A 26,818-nucleotide genomic window follows, 5' to 3' on the forward strand; every position below is an offset into this window, starting at 1 on the left:
ATTAATTATTAGCTGAAAGCCTAATATACATTCCCACCCACCTCAGGTGCCACTGGAGAATGTGCCTTAGGTGTATGCGTAACGGAGAGACAAATTCAGGTGCAGCGGATGCTTTGGCTGCCTCCAGGAGTTGTGGGTGACAGCACCAGAAATTGGCTGCCTTTTACCTTATGGTCTGAAAATGTACAGGGTGGATGCCACTTAAATCATGTCCATCATCCCATAGGAAAGGCCACTCACCAGTTCAGATGGTCAAGGATCAAACTGGTCCTTGCTGGAAAAACATAATGCTGTTGTGGGTAAGGGGCCTGGGGCAGCGGAGAAGAGCCAGAGCTGGTGCCAGGCATGTGTCTGTGCCACCCAAAGCGGCTGAGCCCGTGACACCAGTGTCCCCCAGCATGGCTCCCGAGCATAGCAGGGAGAAAAGGCAGGAGCTGCAGGTTGCCACAGTAACCTCCACTCCACCACCTTTTGCTTTTATTCCAGGAAAAATCTGTCTCTCTGCAAACACCCAGCGCCGTGCACATGACTTATACTGATCGTGTTCATGGTGGGACTGCTGAATGCCAAGGATCGGTGCGGAGGGGCCCTGCAGGACCAGCTCCTTGCTTCTGAATCCTCCCCCAACTTCCAGACTCTCCTTGACACAGCCAAAACTGCACGGGTGAGTCTGGGGGAGTGCTGCCAACCCCAAGCATCTCTCCTATTTTTCCCTGCTCGTACTCCTGATTCAGCTGCGGGGCGGAGGGAAGGCATTGTCATCGCGAACGCGTGTGATTTCTGTGATTCGTGTTAGTGCATTGTGATGAGTATGTGTTTTCTGAAGGTGTAGATGTTTTATTTTTATTTTTTCTTCTTTGCTGTCACTGTACCTCTCTGTTTCCTGCTCTTCACTGAGATAAAAGGTTTCCCTCCCACCTACCTCTCCAAAAAATAAAATATCTGAGTAGCAGGAATGACAGAACTCTTGTAATTGTTCCTCAAATTGCTTGTTTCCAGGCTGATTGCCTGAAATAGGGCTGATCCTCAATCCCACTGAAGTCAATGAGAGCTTTTCCACTGAAACAACAGCTTTATTTTGGAGAAGCTTTGTGGGGAGCAGGCTCGAAGTCAGGTGAAGGCAAGCAGCATTGCTATGTGGGCTCCAGCGGAATAACGCCAGTTTTACCCTGCTGAGGACAGGGCTTGGTAGTTTTGTTGCCAGAAGATAAATAACTGCTCGTAAATGGTGGCTGCTGCTGCATTTAGGCACATGGAGAAAGATTTTCAGATTTAATATATCTATGTATGTGTGTATGCATATAGAGAGATATTAATTTTCCTGTAATATAAATTAGATCATTATATGATCATATACATTATATGAACATATACATTATAAAGCCAAGATATTTTCTGTTTAGGCAAATTAAGGAATATTTCCCTTTGAGATGTTCTTCATGTTGCTTTATCCCACTCACGGAAATGTTTTTCCCCACAGTATTCCTTCAGGTAAATGCCTCTCCTTTAGTCAGTGTACTTGTGGATTAGCTGCCAATATTTTCCTCTTGAAATAGCTCGCAAAAATATTCTTTGCATATGGTACACAGGTTTGAATAGCCAGTTATTCATGTACCTGATAATGATCGAGGCTGTTGACTTGCAGATCCTCTTTGTGCAGGTGGGCCATGCCTAAGCAGCTGGAACTACACGTGCCCTTACCACAGCACATTTCTATACTTGTTTAGCAGCAGTATGGGATTTTTGCAGGTGATCAGCTGATTAATTTTAAAAGGATGTCCTATGTTGGTTTTTATATTAAGACCAATGTAACGTGTTTATTTTCACAAGGCCTTTCTGACCCTACATAGGGAAATGCATTGCCTTGCTATTGCCGAGCAGCTATTGATAACCATGAAAATGGGGTGAAATTAAACAGAATTATAAGGCTGTCCCTAGGGGCTGAGTATTGCCCCATATACCATCTCCTTTGCTCGCGGGCTCTGCTGTGATGCCCATTTTGCCTGGCGGCACCTCTGTAACAGAGGGGTGCATGAGGAAATGTCCCACGCGGGCTTTGACAGCGTGACCGGAGGCTCCCGTTAGAAAATGTGAAATGAAACCGTCTCGGGGTCCAGCCTGCGATGCTGAGGCCCATTACACATTACACTGTCACACTTCCCTTGGGCAGACACAGCTTAACATGACGGCAATTATTATCTGGTTAATCTTGGGAGTATATGTCTGGACAAAAAGCCAGGAAAATGGAATATATCCAGTTTCTTGATGGGAAGTTGAAATGAAGAGAGAAAGATTAACACCCTGGGTCTCCAAAAGTGCTCAGGGTGCATATAGCATATTGATTTTGGAATATTTTCAAGGCAGCGGATGCAGTGTTCAGATGTGTAGAAAGGGAGAGAGGGAGCTCGTGCACTTCTTGCAAAGCTGAAGTTGCAGAACTAACATCTCGGTACCTGCAGCCCAGGGGCAGCCCCGACCTCCTGATGGTTTTGGGGAGGTCCTGCTGCTTTTAGCTCAGCTCTGCCAAGCGGAGCCGGAAGCAGTGCTGCTGCGTGATAACGCCGTGGTTTGAGCATTAAGGAAGGGAGGGGAAAAGCCTCCCACCATTTTGCTGAGAGTGGTGGCGGGGATGGCTCACATCCCACCTGCCGGCAGGGTGCCTGTGTTGGGTGGCTGCAGCCGGCGGTGCCCCAGCTGGGAGCAGAACTGGTTTCACATCCTGCTGAGATGTGTTTCTTCTCTGAAACTGCTCACACGTGACCCTGCTGGTGCTGACTTGCCTCCCTAACGGTAAGGAGCATTTTCAGCAGTGCTTTTGGGGACTGTGGTGAGGGAAAAGCTGGCATGGAGGAGAAGGATGCAAGCTTGCTCCAAAAACGCATCAGGGAAAGCGCTGGGGTCTGCCTGGCCTTGCCTGAGCTCCTTCCCACCCGCCTGGAACCGCAGGGCAGCAGGATTGCAGTAGCAGCCAACAGAGGTGTGACCACCTGCTTTTCCACCAGTGTGGCCGCTGCACCAGCTCAGGATGCTCAGCAGCTCCCGGCCGGAGCCAGGCGTCTCACTGCTGTGGGAAGGTGAGTGCAAGCAGCCTGGTTCTGCCCAAGCGAAACACAAGCTCGCTGCTCCGTCCCACATCATGGCCACCAAAGACATCTCTGGATGGCCAACAGCCTTCAGCACAACCTCCTCCATCAGACCCAGCGTCCCTCTGCTCAGCCTTGGCAGGAAAGCTGCATGAGTACAACGTGTCCGAGACTGGCAGAGTGAGCTTTGGTTATTTTGGTTGCAGGATGAGGACCTGCACAGCCCAGACCCCCGAGAAGGCCAGCGCTAACTGCTGATCAGCTCCTCTTCAACCAGACCATTCAGAAGGAAAAACCAGAGGGCTTGGTGGCCATGGGGATTGTGGACGCACCAGGTGTACAAAAGGACCGATACGTGAGCCCAGGTAGGACAGCATCTCATGGAGGAGGTAGTGGGGACAGGGCCACTGAGCTCAAAGACGTGCTGCAAAGGTTACCCCAGATGTCTGGTAAAGAGGTCACTGGACACAGCAGCCTCGTGCAAGGCAGGCAGTGAAGCATCAGACACAGAAAGCTCCCAGGTGGCTAACCTGGCTGTTGGCTGCTCCTCCAGCCCCTTTCTCCAGCTTCCAGGATAAGCAGCATTTGTGCGTTCACACCATCTCGCTCACCTTGTCTTCTTCATCCTCCCTTCAGCACTCTCCACTACTCCTCATTTCCATATTCTCCCCAAAATTTGCAGTTTGACGATGACACTGGCAACTCTGAGGGAGGTGGACCACAAGATGGAGAAGATAGTGGAGCACTGAGGGTGTGATTACTGCTTGTGAAATGGAAGAGGACAACGTGTGCTTCCCAGTATCCTTCCTGCAGCCTGGCGCTGGGGTGGCAGAAGCACGTGGAACCGAATGGTGTCCCTGCGGTGCTGGGAACACACGTGGACAAGGACCCACTCTGACCTGTCCACCACAGCAGTCACAATTCACGGGAAAATAAAAGCCAGATGTATGGACATATTTTTCATCAAAGCAGCTACTTAAAATACGCGTTTTTTTTTTGTTGTTGTTGTTTCAAACCCTCCATGAGATAAAGCCATTCATGTAGAAAAGCTGATTGTTCCCCTTCTAATGGAATTTAACTGAATTACGACCACTTACATTTAAGAGATTTATGCTGAAACCCTCTGGACTGAAAGGCCCCACAGACCGAAGCGGTCTCCTCGGTCTGCATTAGCATACTTGGTGTTGGCTTGTGTGAAAAACCTCATATTGGCAGGGTAAAGATAAAGAGAAGAGATAATTTTTTACTCTCAACAGCCCTCAGAAAGATGCCTTGGATAGTGGGAACACTAAACCTGAGATCTGGTCTTTTCCTTGCTGAGAAAAAGCCACGCCGCGTCCACAGAGCTACTCCCTTCCCTAATCCCATGGGCAGAAGGCGCCGCTCTCATCGGACCCATCCTTTTGCTGGGGAGGAGGACTTATTACATCCCCCAAACTGCACGTGATGGATGCTGTGGACGCAAATCGGAAAGATATGTAGCCACAGCTGCTTGATATCTATAATTACATAAGGAAGGCAATGAATATAAAGCGCAAGAGTCCTACCATTACGAATATGTTTATAGGCCATGAATATTATTTACTACGTGCGTATTAGAGCGGCTTACATCTATTAAAATTCCTTTGGAAATGGTAGGATGGGGCCTGCTGCTCCGCTCAGGGTGTGCAGCGTTTTCTTTTCCAGCCACCAGAGTTCAGCAGGATGGAAGAATCGGAACTTGTGCAAGAATTTAAGATTTTATTTCATTTAAAACATGTCAAATGTTTTATTAGTTTAAAAACTAATCTCTTTTAAACATCTCGCCCCTTCTTCCCACCAAAAGCAACCAGCTAAATAGAACACCTCATAATTTCTATGTTAAGCATCCAGCTAATAGGAGATAACAACCCCCGCTCTGTTATGCAGCCCATCACAGAGGGCACTGTAGTGGGAGCTGTTTAACACTGAGCAGACACTCGACTGCACACCGTTCCCCCAAACAGGGCACCATATGCTTTTATTTCTCCAAGCAAACACTGCAGCACATAATGCTCTGCTAAAGGGGGGAGGGAGGAATATTTGATGCAGCCTCTAAGGAGAGTCAGGAGGAGAGAAGGATTTCAGTAATAAATTAAATGCTGTCGGCAGTTTAAATGAATAAATAAATAAAAGCCGAGTGCAATTACATTGATGTTCTTCTGGAAGAAGCTCAGCAAGCTTCACCTCCTGCCAGGTCCGGGACAATGTGTTACAGGTCGCTGCTGGCCAAGTGCTCCCCTTGACCCGGGCTGGGCTTTGCCCTTTGCCTCTTTTTGGGATGGGCTCAGGTGGGAATGTGCGGCACATCCAGGCACCTTGCCCATCAGCAGTTATTGCAGTTTATTGCCCTGCCAAGCCTGAAATGAGCCGCTATGATTTGGCACAGAGCTGAAATGCAAACAGACTCTGGCAGGGCTTCTGGGTCAAGACGAGCTTTCCCTTCCCCTTCAGCTCTCGTTGAGCGAGCTTTGCCCTCTGGCAGCCTTGGGTGCACCTGGGGAGGACGAGACTTCTTGGCTTTAATGGCTTGAGGAGCAAATGGTGGAGAGTGGGGAGCAAAAAGGAGTGATTCAGGAACAAAGGCATGGGACAGTGAGCTTAGATGAGAATTTGGAAGACACAGGAAGAAACTGTTCCATCAGGGCTACATTGTAGGGGGGTGGCTGAGGAAAACTGGGTATCAAAGTATGAGGAGAAATGGGTTTTGCTCCTACTCGGGTACGAAACACTTGTGTCTTCTCAGGAACTCAGTGTTAGCTGCTACCAATACCTTACTCCCACAATTGCCCAAGGGAACGTGGTGCTTTTGGCATCGTCTGGGGTCCCAAGTGGCTCTGGGGAGTGTGGGCTTCTTCTCGGTGTGGGTCCCACAGGCACCACGGGTCTGCCTACCTGGCTTTTGGCCCCTCTTTGTCAAAATGAAGCCTGTGAGAAGAGAATGGATTATTCCACGCACAGCAAGATCTGGCTAGGAACATAGGCTTTCTCTGTTCACCAAGTTGGACCTGCCCAGAGGAGCCCAAGAAAGGCAAGTAATCCATTCCCTCGAGTGTCTCTCGCCTTGGGCATCAGTTCTGTCTCGTGGGGTCAAACACCGGACGCCGATGGTATGATAAAGAGCCAAATTTTGATATGGCAGTGGAGCTGTGTAATGGGTTACCACATGCCTCTCTGTTTGGTCTGATTTATTATCTCTGCTAATTATCCCAATAAATCAGTGTTTGAATGAAACTCGCTGGTGATGCTAAATGTGAAGGACTGTTAGGGAATTAACATAGAGGAATCTATCTGTTTATATCCGAGAATTAATAAGATTTAGCTTGGAAAAGTGTAAGCAAAACGTGCAGAGAGAAAAGCAGTATGAATCACACTGAGAGCTACCTGTGTGCTGGCACTTCATATCATCACTTTGCCAGAGGCATCCTCAGGTGCTACTTCTGGGCCAGGATCAAGGCAGACGCACTGCTGGCCCACCCTATCCTCACACTCCATGAAATTTACTGAAAAAACAAACAACCAAACCAAAACAAAACCAAGCATATAAATTATAAAGCGTCAGTTAAGAAAAGGCTGAAGTTCCTGTGCATGCTGACAGAGGAGAGCGGTGCTGTGCAGAAATCTTGCTGCTTTTCAGAGTGGAAAAAACTTCCCAGGCTCAATGCCTGCAAGAAATATTCCCCAAGTTTCTGAACAACCAGTAACCCAACACCTGGGGAAGCTCTATATCGCCCACGTGCATCCGGCTAGCTTTTTGTCGTTTTCTGTTACAGCTCAAACTAGCCACTGCAGGCAGTACAAAGTGAGTGAAAACACTCTAATAACAACCAGGTTTTGAATGCGGGTTGAGTCAGTGCTGTTGGTTTTGTTCGCTCACTACGGCTCTTGTGCTCCACCCTTTTCTTTTTTTTTTTTTTTTTTTTTCTTTCAGCTTTTGCAATCTGACAGAAGCGGGTGGAAGCAAGTTGAGAGAAAAGACATTCCCCTGGAAAGCAGCTGGAGGACAGTCTTTCAGTCTTTGACCCCTGCCTGCACCAGGTAAAGGACAGAGGACCGCACTGCTCACTTTACCTTAAACAAATCCCCCCAGGAGGTCCGTTCGTGGTTGAACTGATTTTCCAGGTAAGACCTTTTTTTCAACCCTCAATTTTGGCAGCTGAGCACTTCATAACCAGGAAGTTAAATACGACTGAGGACAAAACACATCAGAAAATGGCTAGGTTGTGTAACGGCAGAGAGAGAAACGTTCAGCTACAGATGCCTCCTTTTACGTCAGTGTACCAGATACGCTGCTTTATTTACTTGGTTATCAGCCTCAAACAGCTCGGGCATTGGTGCCATCTGACATATTTCAGTTACAGCTATTGAAAGGGACTTGTAAACAAATACATGAAACACAGAAAGACAAAAAAAAAACCACAAAGGTTTCATACAATACAGAGGTTTCACCTAGTTTGGCAAAGTGAAGGAAAGGAAGAAAAAGGGAGGGGGAAGGGATGCTCATTGCTGGTGAAGCTAGCTTTCTGTTCCCACTGCAAGAACTAAGTTTCTGCAAAGTCCATCTCCAAAAATTAATAGAGTTGTAGTTGTGATGCTTTGGGGAAAAGCTTGGGAACAAGGTGGAAGCTGAAGAAAGAGAAGGCCCAGAATAATGATCAGATACTCTTTACCTGATGTTTGATAATTCCGGCCTGCTCTTTAAATCTCTTAGATGTGGTGGTGGCATGATGCGATAGTTACAGGTTTTTGAGCATTTGCATCCTAAATGTGGGTAGCCACCCTGGGAACACCCTCTGCTCCTGCCAGGACATTACGAGAAATGGAGAGCTTGTATTTTCATTGCTTTCGTTATATACTGAAACTATATAAAATTTCCATACAATTCGGTGGACACTATTTTTCATCATATTAAGAACTGAATCCTGTTGGAACAGTCAGAGTTTTTTCTTATGGTTTTATCTTAAGAACCACACACAGGTACTTTGAGAACATTTTGGGACGTTTCAGGTCAATGATCTGAACAACAGTGCCCTGTGCTCAGAGCCATCTGAAACTCACTGGTGCCCAGGGTGGAATAAGAAAGGTATTTGGCCACATTAAAATCCCATTTCTTGCCACCCTACACCAAGGGCTCAGGTCTTTGGGCTGCTTTCTTCCCTCGTGCTCATGTAACACAGCATCCTGCTAAACCTGCTGCAGATGGGACAGGGAGGGCAATGCCTGCTGCCTGGGAGACAGCTGCCTCCCCGAAACACGACTATGAGTGCAAATACACCCCCAAAGAGACTGATGTCAGAAAATGTGGGGCCCCTGAAATTTGTATTTTTGGCCCAAACCTTGGTTTCCTCCCACTGCTGGTGCAGGGCGGAGGAGCAGGGCCAGGAAGCTGAGTCCTGCTCAGGGAGTGGCTCCCAGCGGACGAACCAAAAATCTCCCACAGCCTGTTCTGCCTCTGTGGCTGTAAAAACAATTCTGGGCTCCAGATCACATCTGCTACCTCCAGCACCGAGAGCAGACGCAGGTGTGACTGGCCTCTGCCAGCCTGCCCAAATAACGGAGGAAACACCATGGACGGGGGGGTTTATTTCAGATGCAGTTGCAGAGGAGGCTCTAGATTGCTCTGCAGGGGCGGGAGGGTTTGCTTTCTGCTTCTGCTTTGCTGAGTCAAACCACAAGTAAAGCAGTTCAGAGCTGGAGAGTCTCAGTTCCCGTAATTTCTAGTGAGGAAACAGAGCTGTTACTGTTTTTGTTCCTTCCTACCGAGATTTGTAGCTTTGCTGGGCAGGAACTCTCTGCTGAAATGTGCTTAGCACAGCCGGAGCCTCTTGTCACAGCTGTAAAAGAAACAATTAAAAATAACATTTGTGCTCATCAGCAGTGCCCCATTGGCTTCCCTCAGTGCTAATACTTGCACTCAGCTGCCTTTGATAGGACCATTTGTCAAACCCTGCTCCTCTTCTGAGCAGGTTGCTCATTCTGATGACAGCCCCGTTATAACAGATGGGGAAGATCCTTCCATTACTTCTGACACAAGCTATGGTATTTTCTTCACCCTTCTCTCAGAGGCAGTATGGACATCAAAGAGTATTTTGCCAGAATTTCTTATCGGGGCTCCTACGACAAACCGGACCTGGAGACCTTGACAGAAATATTCCAGCACCACATCCAAGCAGTCCCTTTCGAGAACCTCAGCATCCACTGCGGGGAAAGCATTGAGCTGGACCTGGCAGCCACTTATGACAAGATAGTGAAGAGGAAACGCGGGGGCTGGTGCATGGAGAACAACCACCTCTTATCTTGGGCCCTGAAAACCCTAGGGTATGATGTCACCCTTCTGGGATCGAAAGTTTATGTCCCGGAGTATGATGCATACGCTGATGACATTGACCATCTGCTGCTAAAAGTGGTGCTTTGTGACAAATCCTACATTGTGGACGGCGGTTTTGGGATGGCCTACCAGATGTGGCAGCCAATGGAGCTGATTTCGGGGAAAGATCAGCCTCAGACTCCCGGCATCTTCCGCTTCCTGGAAGAGGATGGGACTTGGTACCTTGAGAAGGTGAAAAGGAAGCAGTGTGTTCCCAACCAAAGCGTCTCCACTTCTCATAATGTGGACAAAGAAGTTTGCCGGCGAGTTTATCTCTTCACCCTCCAGCCACGAGACATAGAAGAGTTCAGAGCCCGCAACCTGCACCTGCAGACTGCGCCGGACTCGCTCTTCGTTACGAAGTCCATCTGCAGCCTGCAGACAGCCGACGGCGTCCGGGCACTGGTTGGCTGGAAACTTACTGAGATAAAGTACAATTATAAGGATAACATGGATCTGGTGGAAATCAGAATCCTTGCAGACGAAGAAATGGAGAAAACACTGAAAGAGAAATTCAGTATAACACTAGATAAGAAATTTGTACCCATCAATACAAGCAGGTTGTCTCTGTTTTAACTCACTGTCTGAATTATAATTCAATCTAGTGGCATTACATGCAATTCTCCCCCCTCTTTTCTGACAAGCATCTAAAGGTTAAGTTTTCTCTTTCCATCTACCCCAGTGTAAGGCAGAACAGATTAGCATGAATCTGGAAAATAAATTGATTTTCACAACTGTTCCTGCATCTCTCCTTGGTTTGGGTACAAATTGTTTCTTCCTCACTCAATCAAATCGCTCCCCTTCTGTTTGTGCTTAGCTGGCAGCAGACGCTGCCCATTCCCTGCTCCTTTCACCTCTTAAAAGCTTTTCCCACGATACCAGAGCAGCAGGGCAGGGCGATGGAGCACTATGTCCCTTTCCTTATTACTTTGGTCTGCCACCTGGGGAAAATCATACCCACATCTTAAATGAATGCTATTTTTTTGAAATGTAATAGCCAGAAAAATAAAGACATCCAGTGCCATTTGCTACAGTAAGTCATAAGCCTCTCCATTATGCTCTTGCACTCCTAGCACCCTCTCACATAGCAGTCGGACAGTCCCTCCAGTACCGAGGGGCTTTTTATGGCCTAAAACCAGTGATGAGAAATGCTAGGAGACAATTCTGCCTTGTTTCAGACTTTACATGACTCCTGTTCTCTCAGTGACATAACCAAAAAGCAGAATTTCTTCAAACTGAAAGCATCTCCCATGGATTTTGTTTGTGACCACCCAGCAGAGGACTGCTGGGAATGCACTCTCCTTGCACAAGAGCATTGCTCCTACTCCAAATGTTATTGCACGTTAGTTATTTTGACCGAATTCAAACAAGTGCACAGAGTTATTTTTCCAAAACATATCTGCTTGACTGAGAATGTGTTTGCAGTGGTACTAATTATATTGATATAAGGAAAAGCGATGAATCTTAATCAGATACCTAAAGGCTAAGATTGTTAGTATGAGAAATTACACAAATGTAATCACTTTGCCCTTTGAGATGATGCTTGACGTTCCTTTATGTACAAATCACAGAAGCATTACAACTATGTACTTACAACTAAGTAAATCATGTAAGTGAATTAGAACTACATAAAAAAAAAATTGTGAAATTTTCATTTTTTTTTCCGCCCATATTGCAACCTTTATTCCCAAAGTAAAAAAAAGTAAAAAAAAAAATCATTAATCACTGCAGTTGTCCTGATTGTTTGCATATGCAGATGTTTTGCAGCCAAGGCTTTTAAGAATGCAAGGACTCGCCGTCCCTTCATTTTTGTTTGTTATGCAACGTGTGCAGCTTCCTACAACTAGAAATTTACAGTTAATAAAAGCAGCTGCTATTCTGCACCTTCAAAATGTATTTCTTAGTGACACAGGTAGTTCCCCAAATCCGCGGCTTCCCAAAACTCATCTGTGTGTGACTGGCCGCACGTGTTGGTCCCTTACGCCACACGGGCCTCCCCCAGCCTATGGGGAAATGAAATGTTAGTGCCCAGGGCCAGCAGGACCTGTTCCAGGATCTAGCTGGTCTGGAAGCTGCCCAAAGCCGATGTATTTACCCCCACAGTGCCTGGTGGCTGGGGCAGAGCTGTGGGATGGAGGCAGCCTGGCAGCACAGGCAGCTCGCGTGGAGGCGCGGGCAGCAGCTGCAAGGCGTCTGTGGAAACCCAGGCCTGGGAAGCACCCCGTGCCTGGCCTCTTCTTGTGCTTCGGGCTGTTTCGTTGTCTCAGGGGAAGGGGTAGGGGGCTTAGCTCATCGCTGCAGAGATGCAGCACGCAAAGGGCAACCAGTAATAGGAAAAAGAGCGCTGTCCTTTCAGCTGACTCAGCCCCCAGGGTGCGTGCCCTGGCTGCGGCCCATTGGCACAGCTCAGCACCTCCGGCCCTGAGAAATCACATGCGGCTCTGCCAGGGGGAAAAAAATAGAGGCTCTTCAGCTCAGATTTCACTAGCTTGCTTTTTTCCTTATCACAGACTTCAGAGGCAAATCCTTAAAGGCATAGCGGGCTCCAGGAGTGCTGTGCTCGGGCAGTAGCATCCTCGCTGACTGAGGACAGGGCTTGCAGGGTCTTGGACAGCTGAAGGCCTTGGCAAACCTGGCCTTGCTGCTTGGGGGGCCGGCACCAGCTGCCAAGAATGACTCGGTGCTCTGCGATTAATCCTATAGTGGCCACCCCCTGCCAACTGATCAGTGACTTGCTTGGCTTGGATTAGTAGCTCTTAGTCCTAAATCGCTTCCTACAGGGAGCCAGGCCATGTCAGTGTCACTGACGTTACAGCTGTACCAAAATTTGCACTCTTGCTTTGCAGCTTCGGCGTGGGTGCAACCGGCAAGGTGCCCCAGAGATTGAAGCATCGGGGTGATCTGAGGGGTTGCGTACGGGGTGACAGCCACTTGCCCGAGGTGCTACCTGTGACGTGCTGCTCCTTTGTGTTCCTGGAAGGCTTTGGCTCTCAATCAGTAACGTGGGAGGTTTAAACCTACTCAACATTGTAAGCAATTTGGGGAATGCATCATGTTCTGGCTCTTTGTATAGCTCCTACCGCAGTTAATTGCATGACAGGGCTTTCTATGCACGTGTCAAAACAACGAAAGCGATAAGGCCACCAGAACATAAAATATGACAAAAGACAAAACCATCTGCCATCCTGTCCGGTTCTGCTGGAGGAAAATCCTGCCCCTGCCAGGCAGCAAAAGGCAGCCTGGATCTTTAAGGGCAGCAGTGCCTGGTGCAATCGTTCCTGGGAACTTTGGAGCAAGCCAGCCCAGAAAGCCTGCGGCTCCTGGCATAGAGGTAAGCACCCGTGCGTCTGAGCTCTAACTCCAGTGCATAGCTGCGGGTCAGCCTGGCTGGAAAAGCCCACCCCTGCGCGTCTGCATACCATGTGCTTGGGCACTATAGGCATGTTAGCAAGGTATAAATTACAGCAACCCCGGGGTCGACACCACGCGTAGCATTGTGAAGCCATTGTCAAAGTACAAAGATCAAGCACTCGAGACGAACTTGTTTTATGCTGAGCCTGAGTGTATGAAAAAGCCGGCTCCTGTCTTGCAATGCAGCTTAAAATCAAATAAATCGTAGAGGCATGTGCAAAAGGATCCTACCTTGGAAGTCTCTCTTGAATTTTAGCAGTGAAGAACTGTTCCTACCACTGAGGTGAATTATGAAAGGATTCAGTGATCCCGGGGGAGGCTTGCAAACAGGCACAACTCCTGCCTGCATCCTGCTGCCCACCGAGCTGCTCCCGTGAATGTGCACAAATGGAGCTCGGCTGCTGTGGGAGCAAAAGTAAATCAGACCCAGGTCTGAACTGGGGCAAAGAGATTTATTTTGCAGCCCGGTTCGGGATGCAAACCATCCCCTGGGCAAGGGCTCGTACTGTGTTACAGTCCTGCTGGGGTGGTCACTGTTGTGCTGGGAAGAAAAGCTGCCTCTGGGAAGCCAAGAGAGCGAACAGCGGTTTACACGGCTGTTACCTGCCTATATTCACTAGCACTGGTGGTTTTGTACTGCAGCCTTATTCTTCTTACACCTATTTCAGTATTAACAGAGATCAGAGCCTATTTTAGCAGCAACCACAGGCCTATCTCTATTACACAACCTCTATTAAATTGATGAGGTTCCAAGCTGGGGAAACTGAGGCACGGGCTATGCATTTCCCCAAACCCATTTTCTCAAAGCTTTGCTGTGTACAGTGCCCAGGGAGGCGCCCACGGCTGGCAGAGGGGCTGCTCATAGACCGTGCTGTCCCCGCACCAGGGCCCTTGGGGACATGGACCCAGGAGATGAGCTACAGGGAGTGCACCAGGGCTTTGGCTGCTGGCCTGGAGCATGGACTGATGGGCACTTGCCCAAAAGAAAATGTCAAGCTTATGAGACCCACCAGGCTCGCAAGGCTTGCAAGGCACTCGCTTGGGCCCCTCCTGGGCCAAGAGGTAAAGCTTGGCACCATTGTGAGAAAGAGATGTTTCTATCTGGCTATGCAGAATGGCTGAATATGGGAATAGAGAGAAAAACAGGGCAGAGCACCACAGGATGGCCTTGGTAGCGTACATGTACGTGTGTCCATGTCTGTAGGGGGGCATGGCTTTCTACAAACAGCGTTTCCAAGGAGATCTTGCCAGAGATGAGTGCCCTTGTCCTTATAAAGGGGTAGAAAAAAAAAAAAACACACAAAAAAACAACAACAAAAAATGCAATATCAAATAACATTACTGCTTTTTCATGTAGCTTTGCTGGGTCTTTTTGAAATTAAAAGGTTTATTTCTTATTCCCTTATGATAGTACTCAATTTTAGCATATTTTCCCGTGTCACCCATTCTGACTGTTGGTACTAGTACAAATCAGCAGCAATACAACTAAGTCAAGTGAGTTATGCTGCTGGCATCAAAGTTGGGGTTAAAGTCTAGAGATTAGGTCTTCTGATGTGCTTACCTTCCTGGACAAGGGTATTTCCACTTATATATCTGAGATGGGATTTTTAAAAGCTCCTTGCACTCCCAGACACCGGACCGAGCTGCTGTCACTGCTAGGGGAGCAGGTGGACCAAAGCTGAGAATAGTTGTGGCTCCTGCATCATCTACATCAACACATTTTTGGGAAATCCTCCCAGGGAATGCGTGACTAATTTCAAGGAGAAAAAAATCCACAGACCTTTTGGAACTTCATACAGTCCTTAGCAGATCGTGAATCGTTTTGGTTAAAAAATAAAAATAATAATAATAATAATAAAAATATATATCTCCTTGCATGGAAAAAAAAAGCCAAATTAAATCTAAATTAAAGGCAAAACAAATCCTTGCAGATACTGTATGAGTCAGTGGATTAGAAGTGTTACAGGGAACCTTTTGCATCTCGGCCATGCAGCCAGTACCAATGACAGTCTCTTTCTGCTAATGAAAAGAAAGGGGATCACCGACATGAAGACATAAAATACATACAATAATTTGAGCTGAGGCTAAGGTCTTTGATTTGTAAGAGATAGTAGAAGAAACCAAAAGCCACTGAATATGCCTTGAAGGCATTCTTAATAATTATCAATTCCCTTGACCCGTAGGTTAGAAAAATTAACAATCTCTTCCTTTCAACAGCCAGGGTCAAAGCGCTGTCTGAACTCCACAGGGAAACTAAAGAGATTAAGAAAACAACAACCTACTTCACATGGAAGCTTGGCTGAAACGCTGACAGGCTGAGAAGTTAATCCCAGTTAGCTGAAACCATGAATGTAAAAATTTCCAGTTAAATTTTCTGTGATTAAGAATTGCTTGCCTGTTACTATAAAAGAAACAGGAAAAAAAAAAAACTGTGACTTTTATGCTGATTTGGGCTAACAGCTGTTTGCAAACCTGTTGTTTGCTAGTTTTATAAAGTTTTTGCCATGCAGACCCTCATCTGGGGCCAGAGATTATTATGTGCCATGTCTGTGTTTTCCTATAGCAAAGTTATCCACCTGGGTTGAAGACAGTATCTGAGAGATAAAGCTTTACTGTCACCTGCTCCTATCCTCACCTCTTTCTTAAGAAATAGAGATGACAGAATGCAGGTTAGACCTGCTTGATCTCCTACCAAAGGCACAGGTTTCTTTCAAATCTTCACTGAAATGGCCTCAGCTACATTTACAGGCTGGTTAACCTGTGCTGCAGAAATAAAATAGGAGCGAACCCCTTGAGAGCTGCACAACAGTAACTGGCTGTTTTCCTACTCACACAGGCAAAATGAACATTCAAGAGTATTTCGCAAGAATTTCCTACGATGGCTCCCATAAGGATGCAGACTTGCAAACCTTAACAGTCATCTTCCAGCATCACATCCAGACGATTCCTTTTGAAAACCTCAGCATGCATTGTGGGGAGACCATTGACCTGGATTTACAATCTATTTACAATAAGATTGTGAGAAAGAAACGTGGTGGATGGTGCCTGGAAAGCAACTACCTTTTATTTTGGGCCTTGAAAGAAATAGGGTATGACGTTTGTATTCTTGGAGGAAATAGTTATGATCCAGCAGAGAAGACATACACTGCTCACATAAATCATATCCTGCTGAAGGTGGAGATCAAGGGATGCCCCTATATTGTAGATGCTGGCTTTGGTGGTGCCTATCAGGCATGGCAGCCAGTGATGCTGATTTCTGGGAAGGATCAACCCCAGATCCCTGGCATCTTCTGCTTCAGGGAAGACAACGGCATCTGGTACTTTGAGAAAGTCAAAAGGAAGCATTATATTTCTGAGCAAAGCGTCCCTCCCACTAATACAACAGAAATGGGCAATATCAGAAAAATATATTCATTCACTCTTAAGCCACGCCATATAGATGACTTCCAGGAGCTAAACACATACCTACAAGTGTCTCCGGATAACATACTTCGGAAGAAGTCAATCTGCAGCCTCCAGACCACTGAAGGGATTTATGCCTTAGTCGGGTGGACCTTCACTGAGATGAAGTACAACTACATGGAGGACACGGACCTCCTGCAGATCACAACTCTTACAGACGAAGAGGTTGAGAAGACACTGAAAGAAAAATTCAATATAGTGCTAGAAAACAAACTGGTACCAGTAAACGTTCGTGGCTTGCCACCTAATATGGTGGATACGATCTAATTCTAAATACTGTTAGATGGGTCTTTAAATTTCCAATATAAACCTTCTAAAATTAACATTAATAGAATTAATCTGATTCTAAAGTTGAGTTAATCAGATGAACACAAAGCTTGGTAAATTCAAGTATATTGTTAATTAACTGCCTATACTGATTTTGTACTTTTTCTTAAACTTCTCCTTTAGAAACTGAAACATCTCACCACCTTTAATCTTCTCATATGGAAATTGCATTTTGTCTCCCTTAAATTTTGTTCCACCTCTCTGGATCTCATGTGCCACAAAGGAAAAAAAAAGCTGTATTACCATTTTACACAAGAGATTTGTAACATTTTTTGGTATTATTTCCAATCTTCTCGACACAGTTTTACAAATTATTGAGTTTCTTTAACAGTCTGAAATAGAGACTCGAGCTGAATTTGGACATCAAAGACTTCCTAAAAATAAAAAGGTTAAGACTTTCTCAAAACAAGGCACTATTAGGTACTGATTAACTGCTGATGAAATAACTTGAAAGACTTGAGTCCTGTTCCCTTACTAGAAATTGGCTTGAAGTCAGCTATTTATGCAAGGACACTTAAAAACAAACAAACAAACAAACCGAACCCAAACTCTCCAGTCCTGAGTGCCCAATTTTAGCTGAGTGCCCAATTTTAGCTTTTAGAATCAATAGGAGCTGAGAAGCTTCAACAGTTCTTAAAAATCAGGCTTTTTGTATCAGAAGTTGAAACAATCAAAATTAGATCAACCTTTGAAAAATATAACCTAAACTTTTGGGGCCTAACTCTCCTTGACAACTTGACATCAAACAGGCATGACAGTATTATAGCTAAACTGCTTTATATTTATTACAAGTAGTTTTCTGCACAAAAGCTACATTAAAGAAGAAATCCTGGAGATGCAAAAGAGAGCACTGGGAAGTTAGGACATGCCAGCCGCGTGGTTTCACAGCACGTTGGGTGTAACATGACAGACTTTTTACCTATATGAGGCTGAGTCTTGTGGCAGGTACTGCACAGGATGCGTAATGAGAGGGTGACAGAACGACATTGGTCTTCAGCCAGGAAAAAGACTTTGACACTTACGTCAGTCAACAATACCAACTGATGGGGCAGTTGATGTGCCTAAAACTCAGGTGCTTCCACAGATACAGCCCAACATGCTCTCTGTCTTCCCAAAAGGGACACCCAGCTTTCCACCTACATCAAGTGAAGGAGACATGCTTGACAAGGAGAGAATCAAACAGCTACACAACGAGAGGATGCAGAAGGCCAAGTTTTGGAGAAGCAATGGATTACTTTGTTCTCACACAACACTGTTCAAATAAATATTTGTCATGGTATTCATTAGGCATGGCAGCTCCAAAGCAACTACCTGCTCCAGTGGAGGCTTTGAACAGATCAGAAAGTTCCTTTGTGAGCAAAGACAGGTCATTTCGTACATCTGCAGAGCTTGGAAAAATGGAGCATACAGGTCTTCGGCAATGCAGTGCACCCAGAAGGAAGCAGAAGACTATACTTCCCCACAAAGTGCTGACTCAGCAACTAACAATAATGCAATTATAAAAAAATTGGAGCCATTGTGAATATCTACAGAACTTATGTTACATGGAAAACAAGTTCGGTCTGGTCTCAACCAGCGGAAAACATAAACTTCTACTAACAGAGAGGAAACAAAGTTTAATTTGCTCATGGATCAGTGAAGTCCAAAAATGTGCATTCAGTTTGGGTGGACTCTGCCCTTTCTTGGCATTTAAGATTCAGGAGTGAGGGATAACAGAGCTTAAAGAGGAAGACAGCCCTCGAAATTTGTATCCACTCCTGGCTGTACCAACTGCTGCCCCAGTAGTAAGCAACCCAGAAGCTGCAAACATAAACAAATAAGGTTATTTTAAGAGGTAAGTCTATTTTGTTAAAACGAACAAACAAAAAATGGTTTCTTTATGATGGTAAAGGTCATCAGGAATAACACAAGCAGAATTTGCTTTAGGATAAATATTTTTAAAAGTGTAGATATAGAGCTAAAATATTGCCTGCTGAACATGGACTCTTGAAGAGGACAAAACAAAAATGTAATTTCAATTTTTATGTCTTACTGCTCTTCAGGTGACTATTCACTTGACTACGAGATTTACTTTTGTTTAGATGCAGTAGTGGATATAAATTTAGAACTATAGCCTTTTCTTTAGATTTTTAATTCATTTAAAAAATATTGCACATGCAAAGGAAGAAAAAAGCAATTTAATAATTAATAGATTCTGCTTTTTGGAAATAAAATTACAGGCCTTTAAAAAACAAATAAGAAAAAAATGAAGTTACAGACTGTGTTTTACCTACCCCAGAAAGCCCATGTGCTGATGCACTAAGACAGAAGTAGGCAGACACGTATTTTAACAGCAGAAATACTGATAATGTGCATAGTCCTAGTAAGAAATATTTTTTGCATGAACACCTTCATTTGGACATTTAGAAATAATCCTTGGAAGTTCTTTCGCTGACGCTTTTCAATGCATAAATCATAGCCACATTTGTAGGATTACCTTTTTAAAAGCTAGCTTTTCATCTGATCTGTTCACAATTCAAAAGAACTGTAACTTTCATCTCTTACACTTAAGATCTAACATAGATCAATCGTATTATGGAACTGCAGAGAGAAATTACAAATATTATAAACTCAAGATACAACTTTATGCTGCTGTGATCTACTTCATGTTCACAATCTGACCAGGTAGGATCAGATAGACTTAGATTCTGAAAATCAAAAGGAGAAAGTCCCAAAAGTTTATGTTCTACTTAACAAGGATTACGTTGGAATATCCTCCAACAATGCACTTAAATATCACTGGAAGCTAAATTCCCTCTGTAGAAGATAACATGCAGTTTTTGATGGGGCTCTCCATTCACTTTGGACAGCTGCTTCTATAACATCCATATGCACATCATAAATCTGTCACTGAAAATCACCTTGAGAAATTCTAGCTTGCACTAAATGTTCGGTGGTTCACTGCTGAATTTATCTGAATACAATAGACTTCCTGAGTCACTAATATTAAGTGTCTAAACCTCAGCTTACTGTATGCACAGAAGATTTTCAAGTAGCTTTGCGGGCTGTCAAGAAGCTAAATATTTGCAGTAACTCTGGATTGCTGAAATACTTAGTGCTTTCTTTGTAAAGGTTGAAGCCTTCAAAACATTTTATCTCCAGCTCTATATCCAAGCAGACAATCTACAACATATTTTACAAACAGTATTTTATCAGATACCTACAGAGCAGCCAACTCATAATGACGGCTGGCAGACTGCGATGGGCCATCGTGAAAACCAGATCACCGGCATGACTTTCCATGGTATTAGAAGGCAGAAAGCATGCTGAATAGTTTCTCATCAGCAATTTTGCTCATGAGGAGTCCTACCAAGCCAGGCCAGGAGGCAGGCATTGCTACAGGCAGGACAGACCAGGGATGCACTGTATCAGGCTTCAGTAAATGCTTGGTTATGCCTGCTTTTGTAGGAATAATGTGAGTTTTGGGAAAGGCCAGGACTAGAGAGCTGTAAGGCACCCACCGTCCACTTTTATGACACCCTGAGAGATGTGGGCACAGCGGGGAATAGAAGATGTGCTCTTTGTCTTTTAGGTCACTCACCTTTGTTATTCCAACACCAAAATGAGTTTTAGCAACACTCAGAGTAGACAAGAGACACAGTGGTCCACAACTCTTGAATAGGTCAGAGGCTTTTTTCAGCTGTAATTATCCGAATAAAACTTGACACTTTACAAAATGTGCAGGGAGTATCATTTTCACTTTTTGTCAGAGGCAAAAGAGACATGTGGTGAACAAGCCATTCATTTATGATCACAGGCCAGTGGCACAGTCATGAAAAGAACATGTGAATCCTGGCTCAAATTATTCTGCCTCCAACTGGCAGACAACACTGCTTCACCTACTGGCATTCCTTTCATTGAACAGTGGATTTGGACTGATTTTCATGAAATGTTCTGAACGCTCCCTAGCGTGATCTTACATTGCTTCTTAACCCGGCAAATACAGCAAATCCCTGTTTCACAGCCATTGCATATATAAGCTGCAATTGCATCAGCTGTTTGCTGTAGGGATGACTAAGACAAAAAGCAAACCCCGACATGCACTGTTCTTCTGTGCGCTGGGAACTGTTTGATATGAATACTTGTTACCTTTAAAAAGCGCACTGATGAGGTTCAGTAGATTAAAGCATCTTTGCTGGCAGCAGCCTGGGCAGTTCTTCACAGCACTGTAAGTCATTGATGTAAAGAAACAAAACCAAAACACATTTCCTTCCTTTACAGGAGACATGAACCTTGAAGAATATTTTGCAAGAACTGGGTATAAAGGTTCCCTTGAAAATCAAGATCTGGAAACCTTAACTGATATATTTCAGCACCACATCCGTGCTGTTCCATTTGAAAACCTCAGCATCCATTGTGGGGAGAAAATTACTTTGGAGCTGGAGCACGTTTATAACAAAATCGTGCAGAGGAAGCGTGGTGGCTGGTGTATGGAAAACAACCAGCTGTTAGGCTGGGTCCTGAAATGCCTGGGGTACGACGCCAGCTTTCTGGGAGCGTACGTGTTCAATCCGCACGAAAATGCATACGCCACCATCATGACCCATCTCCTAGTCAAGGTAGTTATTGACGGGAAAGCCTACATTGTTGATGGAGGCTTTGGTGTATCCTATCAAATGTGGCAGCCGATGGAGCTTGTGTCGGGGAAAGACCAGCCCCAGGCGCCTGGTGTCTTCCGTTTCACGGAAAAAAATGCCACCTGGTACCTTGAGAAAATGAGACGGAAACAATATATCCCCAATCAAAATTTCTCAAATTCTGATCTTCTAGAGAAAAAAGAGTGTCGGAAAGTGTATATGTTCAGTCTTGAACCACGGACAGTGGAAGATTTCCGTTTCCAGTGTACGTACCTTCAGACGTCTCCAGATTCCCTCTTTACGAAGAAGTCTATCTGCACACTCCAGACCACCGATGGCTTTCGAGCACTCATCGGGTGGACGCTCACGGAGACCACATACAATTACAAGGAAAACATGGATCTGGTGGAATTTATAACCCTTAAAGATGAAGAGGTGGAGAAGACACTGAAAGAGAAGTTCAACATCACTTTAGAGAGAAGACTTATCCCAATTAACGTCAAAGGATTTTACACAATCTAGATGACTGGAAAAACCTACGATAATGATACATGTGTACTGTATCTTCCATGGCCTGCGCAATCACTACTGTGAGATTTTGGGATCCTCTTGCAGGCGACTGAAGGAAAAATACATTAATACCGGATTAAAGTGAATTTCACTCTGGGGAAAGGAGAAAATCAGGGATTTAAGACTCGTCTGTCAGGTAGATAGAATTATTTTCTGTGAGATGACTGCAGTTCAATTTTTGGCACAAATGTAGAGACTGATTTGAATCTGGTTATAAACCTGGGTAAGAAATATGTCTGGGTAATTTTGGAGTGCCTATAGCACATAAATAGGAGTAAGGATTATTCATTGTGATATGCTCCCAACACATTTTCTATGGTCATTACAGGAAAAAAGTCATCTGTGAGCTTTTAGACAATGAAGTATGCATTTAAAACTTCATTTTTCACAAGATCTAACCACTCACTGCTCATCTCATTACCTTTAATATAGGTTGAACAATATTGCCATCTTTGAAAGGAACATTAGGTGTAATTCTTTCACCATCATCCTTAGGTGAAAATATAGTATGAAATGAAAATTATCATCATGTGCATCCCTTTTGTCATTACTGCAGTAAACTGCCCGAAGTAATTTTTGGTATGTAGGTATTTTTCAGTTGATGCAAACTGTATGTATTGCAGCATTATTGTGGCTGATGGATTCTGAGGATGTACCCAACACTCTTTGCTTCTTATAAGTAATCACCGTATAAAGGGGTGAATGGTGCTTAAGTGTCTCAACTAGCTTAGATTTACTTCTATTCCAAATGGGGTAGAAATTTCGTATTTTTAGTATTGCAAGGTATTTGTATAACAAAGGTGAAAGAACAATGAAGCTAACCCCACTTTAGCCTTAATTCTACCCTGCTACCTCTTTGTGTATAGCAAATATGAGGGTCCATATGACTATACTAAATGATTAACACTTAGCACAAGATCTTTAGTGTCACAAGTTAGTTTCTTCATCTCTATTAAATTGAAAAAAATATATATATCCAGGAGCTGACCAAATCTAAAGGAGCTCCTTCCTTTAAAAGTTATTGTAGAATTGCATTTCCACATTAAAAAAAAAAAAAAAAAGTTTCCTCCACCATACTTTTCTGCAAAAAGCCTGACCAAGAAAACCACTGAGAAAGGGGAAATGCTCTCAAGAGTAGCAGCAATACTGAAAAACACCCTTTCTCTACTTTTTCTCCCCCATCTACGATAATACTCAGTATTGGTGAAATGTGGATTCCTTTCACTGATAGTGTATCTTTTTGCTCAAAGACATTATCTGATCAAAAATCTCACAAATACTGTAAACGTGTATTTGGAAATAAAGGAAAATAAAAACAGTTGCTGTAAATTGAGCCTTTCCCCAAGAAACTGCACGATTCTTTTACGCACCATTAGCTGAGTAAGTGAGGTCTGTGCAATTGTGCTATCATCTGCTGGTCAGCCTTCCCCACCACAAACTTCTTGAACCAAACACACCGATACTGAACAAATTTTACAGTGGAGTTGGAGATGGTAAATTCCTACAAGTTCCAGGAAAAAGAACTTGTAGGTTGAAGACGAGGTCCCGTAGCCAACTCCTCCACTGCTGGGCTGAGCAGCCAACAGCTCTGGGCTGGCCATGGGGTGTGCTGGCTCTTCCCTGCTCATCGGTGGTGGTGGCAGCTGATGGCCTGGGTGCACATGTGCCTGCGCAGGGACAAGGAACCAAGGACCAAGTGGGAGGTGACAGAGGATGCTTAAAGATCTTACTGAGGTGGGAATACAGTTTTTCTATAAACGATGGAACTAAGGACTTTGTTCTATAATGTGTTCTTATTACTGTACTTATTAAGGTCTCTTTAAGGATTTTTATTTCTTTCTAAATGATTGATCAAAATAAGCTGTTCCTCAAGACCCCAAGGAACACTCTGAGCTTGGAGACACTTACCACCTCCATTTTAGCTGACAGAAATTCCCATCTGCATTCAACCCAGGTCACCATTCATATGCAATGAACTACAGCTGTTTCCTGGTGCTGCTGCTTCTTGCCTTGAGGACAGCCATGAACAGGTTATTTTGCCTCTGTATTTCTCTAGAAATGGTCCTGCTATTGCTCCCAGGTAATTGCTCAGGTTGTGGTGTGTAAAGGTTCCTGGAGCAGAGCTCTATGGATTCATAACCACATTTTTAACTGTGCCTGGAAAGATGGGACTCAACCCAGGTACCCCTTTCTAGTGTTCCATTCTTACCAAAGATCTATGGGGCTGCCAACAACTGAACCTTTAACCTTCTCTCTGACTCCGTCTGTTGGTAATTACTCCCCGAGATGGGCTTTTCCTCTCTGTGCAACAGTTATAACCAGCTCCTCATTGTGCAGCATCAAATCACACAAAGAAGTGTTAACACGTACAAGAACAGTTTCACAGTTTAACTAAAGCTCCCCAAAAGCTGCTGATGAAAGCCCAAAGATATTAAGGTGTGAATGTTAGACCCAAAACGTCTCAGAGGTTTGAGATGAGAATGGCGTAAACAGCAAACAAAATCAAACCCAGAGGCCTCATACTGGGGTTCCATTAGCAAGGCATTATTGGAGAAGACAGATGCTCTCCTAGACTAAAAATAATAATAATAAAAAAAAACAACCAAGTCGTTAAAGCATCAGCTCTTGGAGAAACTTGGATCCACATGCAGAAGTGAAACACGGGATCTCACAGCTGCAAGGCAGTTTGACATCCTTCACCACCACTATGCCTTATTTATTAATGATCTCTCTTTAAGAAAGGTTTAATGAGAGCCTAAGCTATCGTGCAGTTTTAGTTGCAGATTGTTGTTCAAATGAAGCAGAACGCACATATAGAACCCCCCACCCAGGACCTTTATAATTCCAAATAAAATTTACAAGTACGGCATTCCAATTAACAGAAAGAGCAGAGAATTTCTTTTTAAGTCTGAATTCTGGACCAACTCCCAGAATCCCAGCCCAGCTGCCCATTACATACACACAATGCCCAATGGCAACGACAGCCATCCACAATTGTGTAATTGTATAATGGGGAGTCTTATTAGAAAACACGACACACAACGGAAGAAACGCAGTTCAAACTCCATGGCACTACTGCACAGCCTTCCCCCTCCCTAAAGAATCAAAGTTTAAGCAGCTCATGCATTACTAAAGGGAAGATACAGCATGTCTCCCTGCGGTTGGACTCTGGTCCAGTAGTTTTCAAGATCCAATTCAAAGCAGGATAAAAGTAACAAAAGAAGAAGCATCAACAACAAAGATGTTGTTCCATTCACACATTTCCAACATCAGCAGTCATTACAGAAACAAGCACTGTCAGCCTGTCAAAGGGAGGGACAAAGATTCCACCTGTCAGGAGGCATGCTTAGACTTAACACCGAGCTGTCAGCGAGCACAAACTACAATGCACTGCTTGTTCGCTCTAATAGCTACCTTAGTGTAACAGACACAAACACTTCTGGTGGCTGGCAACTCTTTATCCACTAAATTTTGCAGGTGGTATTTTATTTTTTAAACTTGAACAAAAATCCCAACTTGCTTTTGTGCTCTGAGAAAAAAAATGCTTTTCATTTAAAAACATGTGGCTTTTAAAATTCTACCGCTTAGGAAGTTGTCCATGAAAACAGATCTGCATTTGAGACTTATCAGAGCCAAGAAAGTTTGAATTAATGTAGGTTCGCATTATGAATATTTCACCGCTACACTTGTATCTCTGTCAAGAGTAGTTTAAACACTAATTTTATACAGCAGAATGTTTCTACCTTGGCTAGGAAGCTAGAGCCTAACTTAAACACACACACACACCAAAGCTGAAAATACAGGCAGGCATTTCAAAAGACCCTATCACAACTCTAAATCCTTGTAACTTTGGGTACTTGGGTACCTTTAAAATGTAAGGACCAGCATATGGCAGAACACACTTCAGCTGCACAAAATTACCCTGTTGGATTGAACAAAACTCTGCAATACAACAGAACTCTCTGCATAGAGCCTTGATCAGGCAAGACTTCACAGAGGTCATCTGAGCTGCTAGTAGTTAACTGAAATTACCCCAAATCTCTGTACATGATGTCACTGAAACCTTCTCCAATCCACTTTCTCTCAGGGAAGTGCAAGTGTAGTGACACCTCGTGGTTACTGGTGGTTTCCTCCCTTAACCGTCCAGCACAGCTATGCAGAAATTCTCCCTCCATTGAAGAAATGTATTCATATAGAGGAGAATGATTTTCCTATTAATAAGCAAGAAAGAATAATGGGATATATTCTGAGTTTTTCTTGTGATGACCAATAATAAATCATTTCTTAGCTCAGGTCACATCTTCCATGGGAAAAGAAACGTCTCGCCGTCATTAACTTCTTTTCAACTAGTGATAATATATGATCAAATTTTAAGTAATTGAACCAGTAGCATTTAATTAGCTCTGAAAAACTATCTCAGATCATGAATCAGACTTTCTACCTGAACAAGGCTCTCTTACTAGGTTAAAAGTGTATTTCCTTCCATGTGTGATCCATCTTGAATATCTAATGAGGTGCTCTTGGTATATGAATTATAGTTCATATAGCATACATGCATTACAGCAGACACAGCCTCTTTCTTTATGTTGAGCTTCATGTCGTGCTTCAATTTAACAAAATCTTTCTTCAGAGAGTCAGCATTAAGGATGAGTAATTTACATATCTAGCTGCAAAAATTAATAGAAAGAAAAACTTCTTGTTTAAAGCTAGAATACAAAGAACTGCTATGATTTTAGACAAGACCACAGTCACCTTTTTCAGTAAGTTCAGGGCACTAGGTGACTAAAGGCCATGGTGTTTCTGTCCAAACACTGCTTCAGATGGCTTCATTACATGCTGAACAGAAAAAGTCAGCTCAGTCAACTAGTATGTGGGGACATCTGTGGCCAGCACAAAACAGGATTTCTTCTATCCGATTGGATTAAGTATCATTTTTTCACATTAAATTAGCTAAACCACAATCA

General features: G+C 44.2%; 3 protein-coding genes across 7 annotated transcripts; all 3 read left to right on the top strand.

Moving 5' to 3' along the window:
- The first annotated feature begins 6,157 nt into the window (after nucleotides 1–6,157).
- Nucleotides 6,158–11,190, top strand: LOC310905421 (arylamine N-acetyltransferase, pineal gland isozyme NAT-3). 2 transcript variants are annotated; one of them, XM_083851685.1, is made up of 3 exons: nucleotides 6,158–6,903; nucleotides 7,033–7,139; nucleotides 9,165–11,190. In XM_083851685.1, the coding sequence occupies exons 1-3, from the start codon at nucleotides 6,763–6,765 to the stop codon at nucleotides 10,042–10,044; spliced, it is 1,128 nt and encodes a 375-aa protein (XP_083707811.1). In that variant the 5' UTR covers nucleotides 6,158–6,762; the 3' UTR covers nucleotides 10,045–11,190. The 2 variants fall into 2 exon arrangements, with proteins under 2 accessions (XP_083707811.1, XP_083707812.1); XM_083851686.1 differs by lacking the exon at nucleotides 6,158–6,903 and having other exon boundaries at nucleotides 7,084–7,223.
- On the top strand, nucleotides 7,049–23,172 carry LOC310905424 (arylamine N-acetyltransferase, liver isozyme-like). Of its 4 annotated transcripts, none has more exons than XM_083851691.1 (3): nucleotides 7,049–7,139; nucleotides 15,716–18,502; nucleotides 20,929–23,172. In XM_083851691.1, the coding sequence occupies exon 2, from the start codon at nucleotides 15,721–15,723 to the stop codon at nucleotides 16,606–16,608; it is 888 nt and encodes a 295-aa protein (XP_083707817.1). In that variant the 5' UTR covers nucleotides 7,049–7,139; nucleotides 15,716–15,720; the 3' UTR covers nucleotides 16,609–18,502; nucleotides 20,929–23,172. The 4 variants fall into 4 exon arrangements, with proteins under 4 accessions (XP_083707817.1, XP_083707816.1, XP_083707818.1 ...); XM_083851690.1 differs by having other exon boundaries at nucleotides 7,088–7,223; XM_083851692.1 differs by lacking the exon at nucleotides 7,049–7,139 and adding an exon at nucleotides 11,339–12,799.
- LOC310905425 (arylamine N-acetyltransferase, pineal gland isozyme NAT-10) lies at nucleotides 20,934–23,172 on the top strand (the record flags this gene model as incomplete). Its single annotated transcript, XM_083851694.1, has 1 exon — nucleotides 20,934–23,172. The coding sequence occupies one exon, from the start codon at nucleotides 20,934–20,936 to the stop codon at nucleotides 21,804–21,806; it is 873 nt and encodes a 290-aa protein (XP_083707820.1). The 3' UTR covers nucleotides 21,807–23,172.
- Nucleotides 23,173–26,818: the final 3,646 nt, after the last annotated feature.

Source organism: Anser anser (genome assembly GCF_964211835.1).
Source record: "Anser anser genome assembly, chromosome: 11".
Taxonomy (NCBI): Eukaryota; Metazoa; Chordata; class Aves; order Anseriformes; family Anatidae; genus Anser; species Anser anser.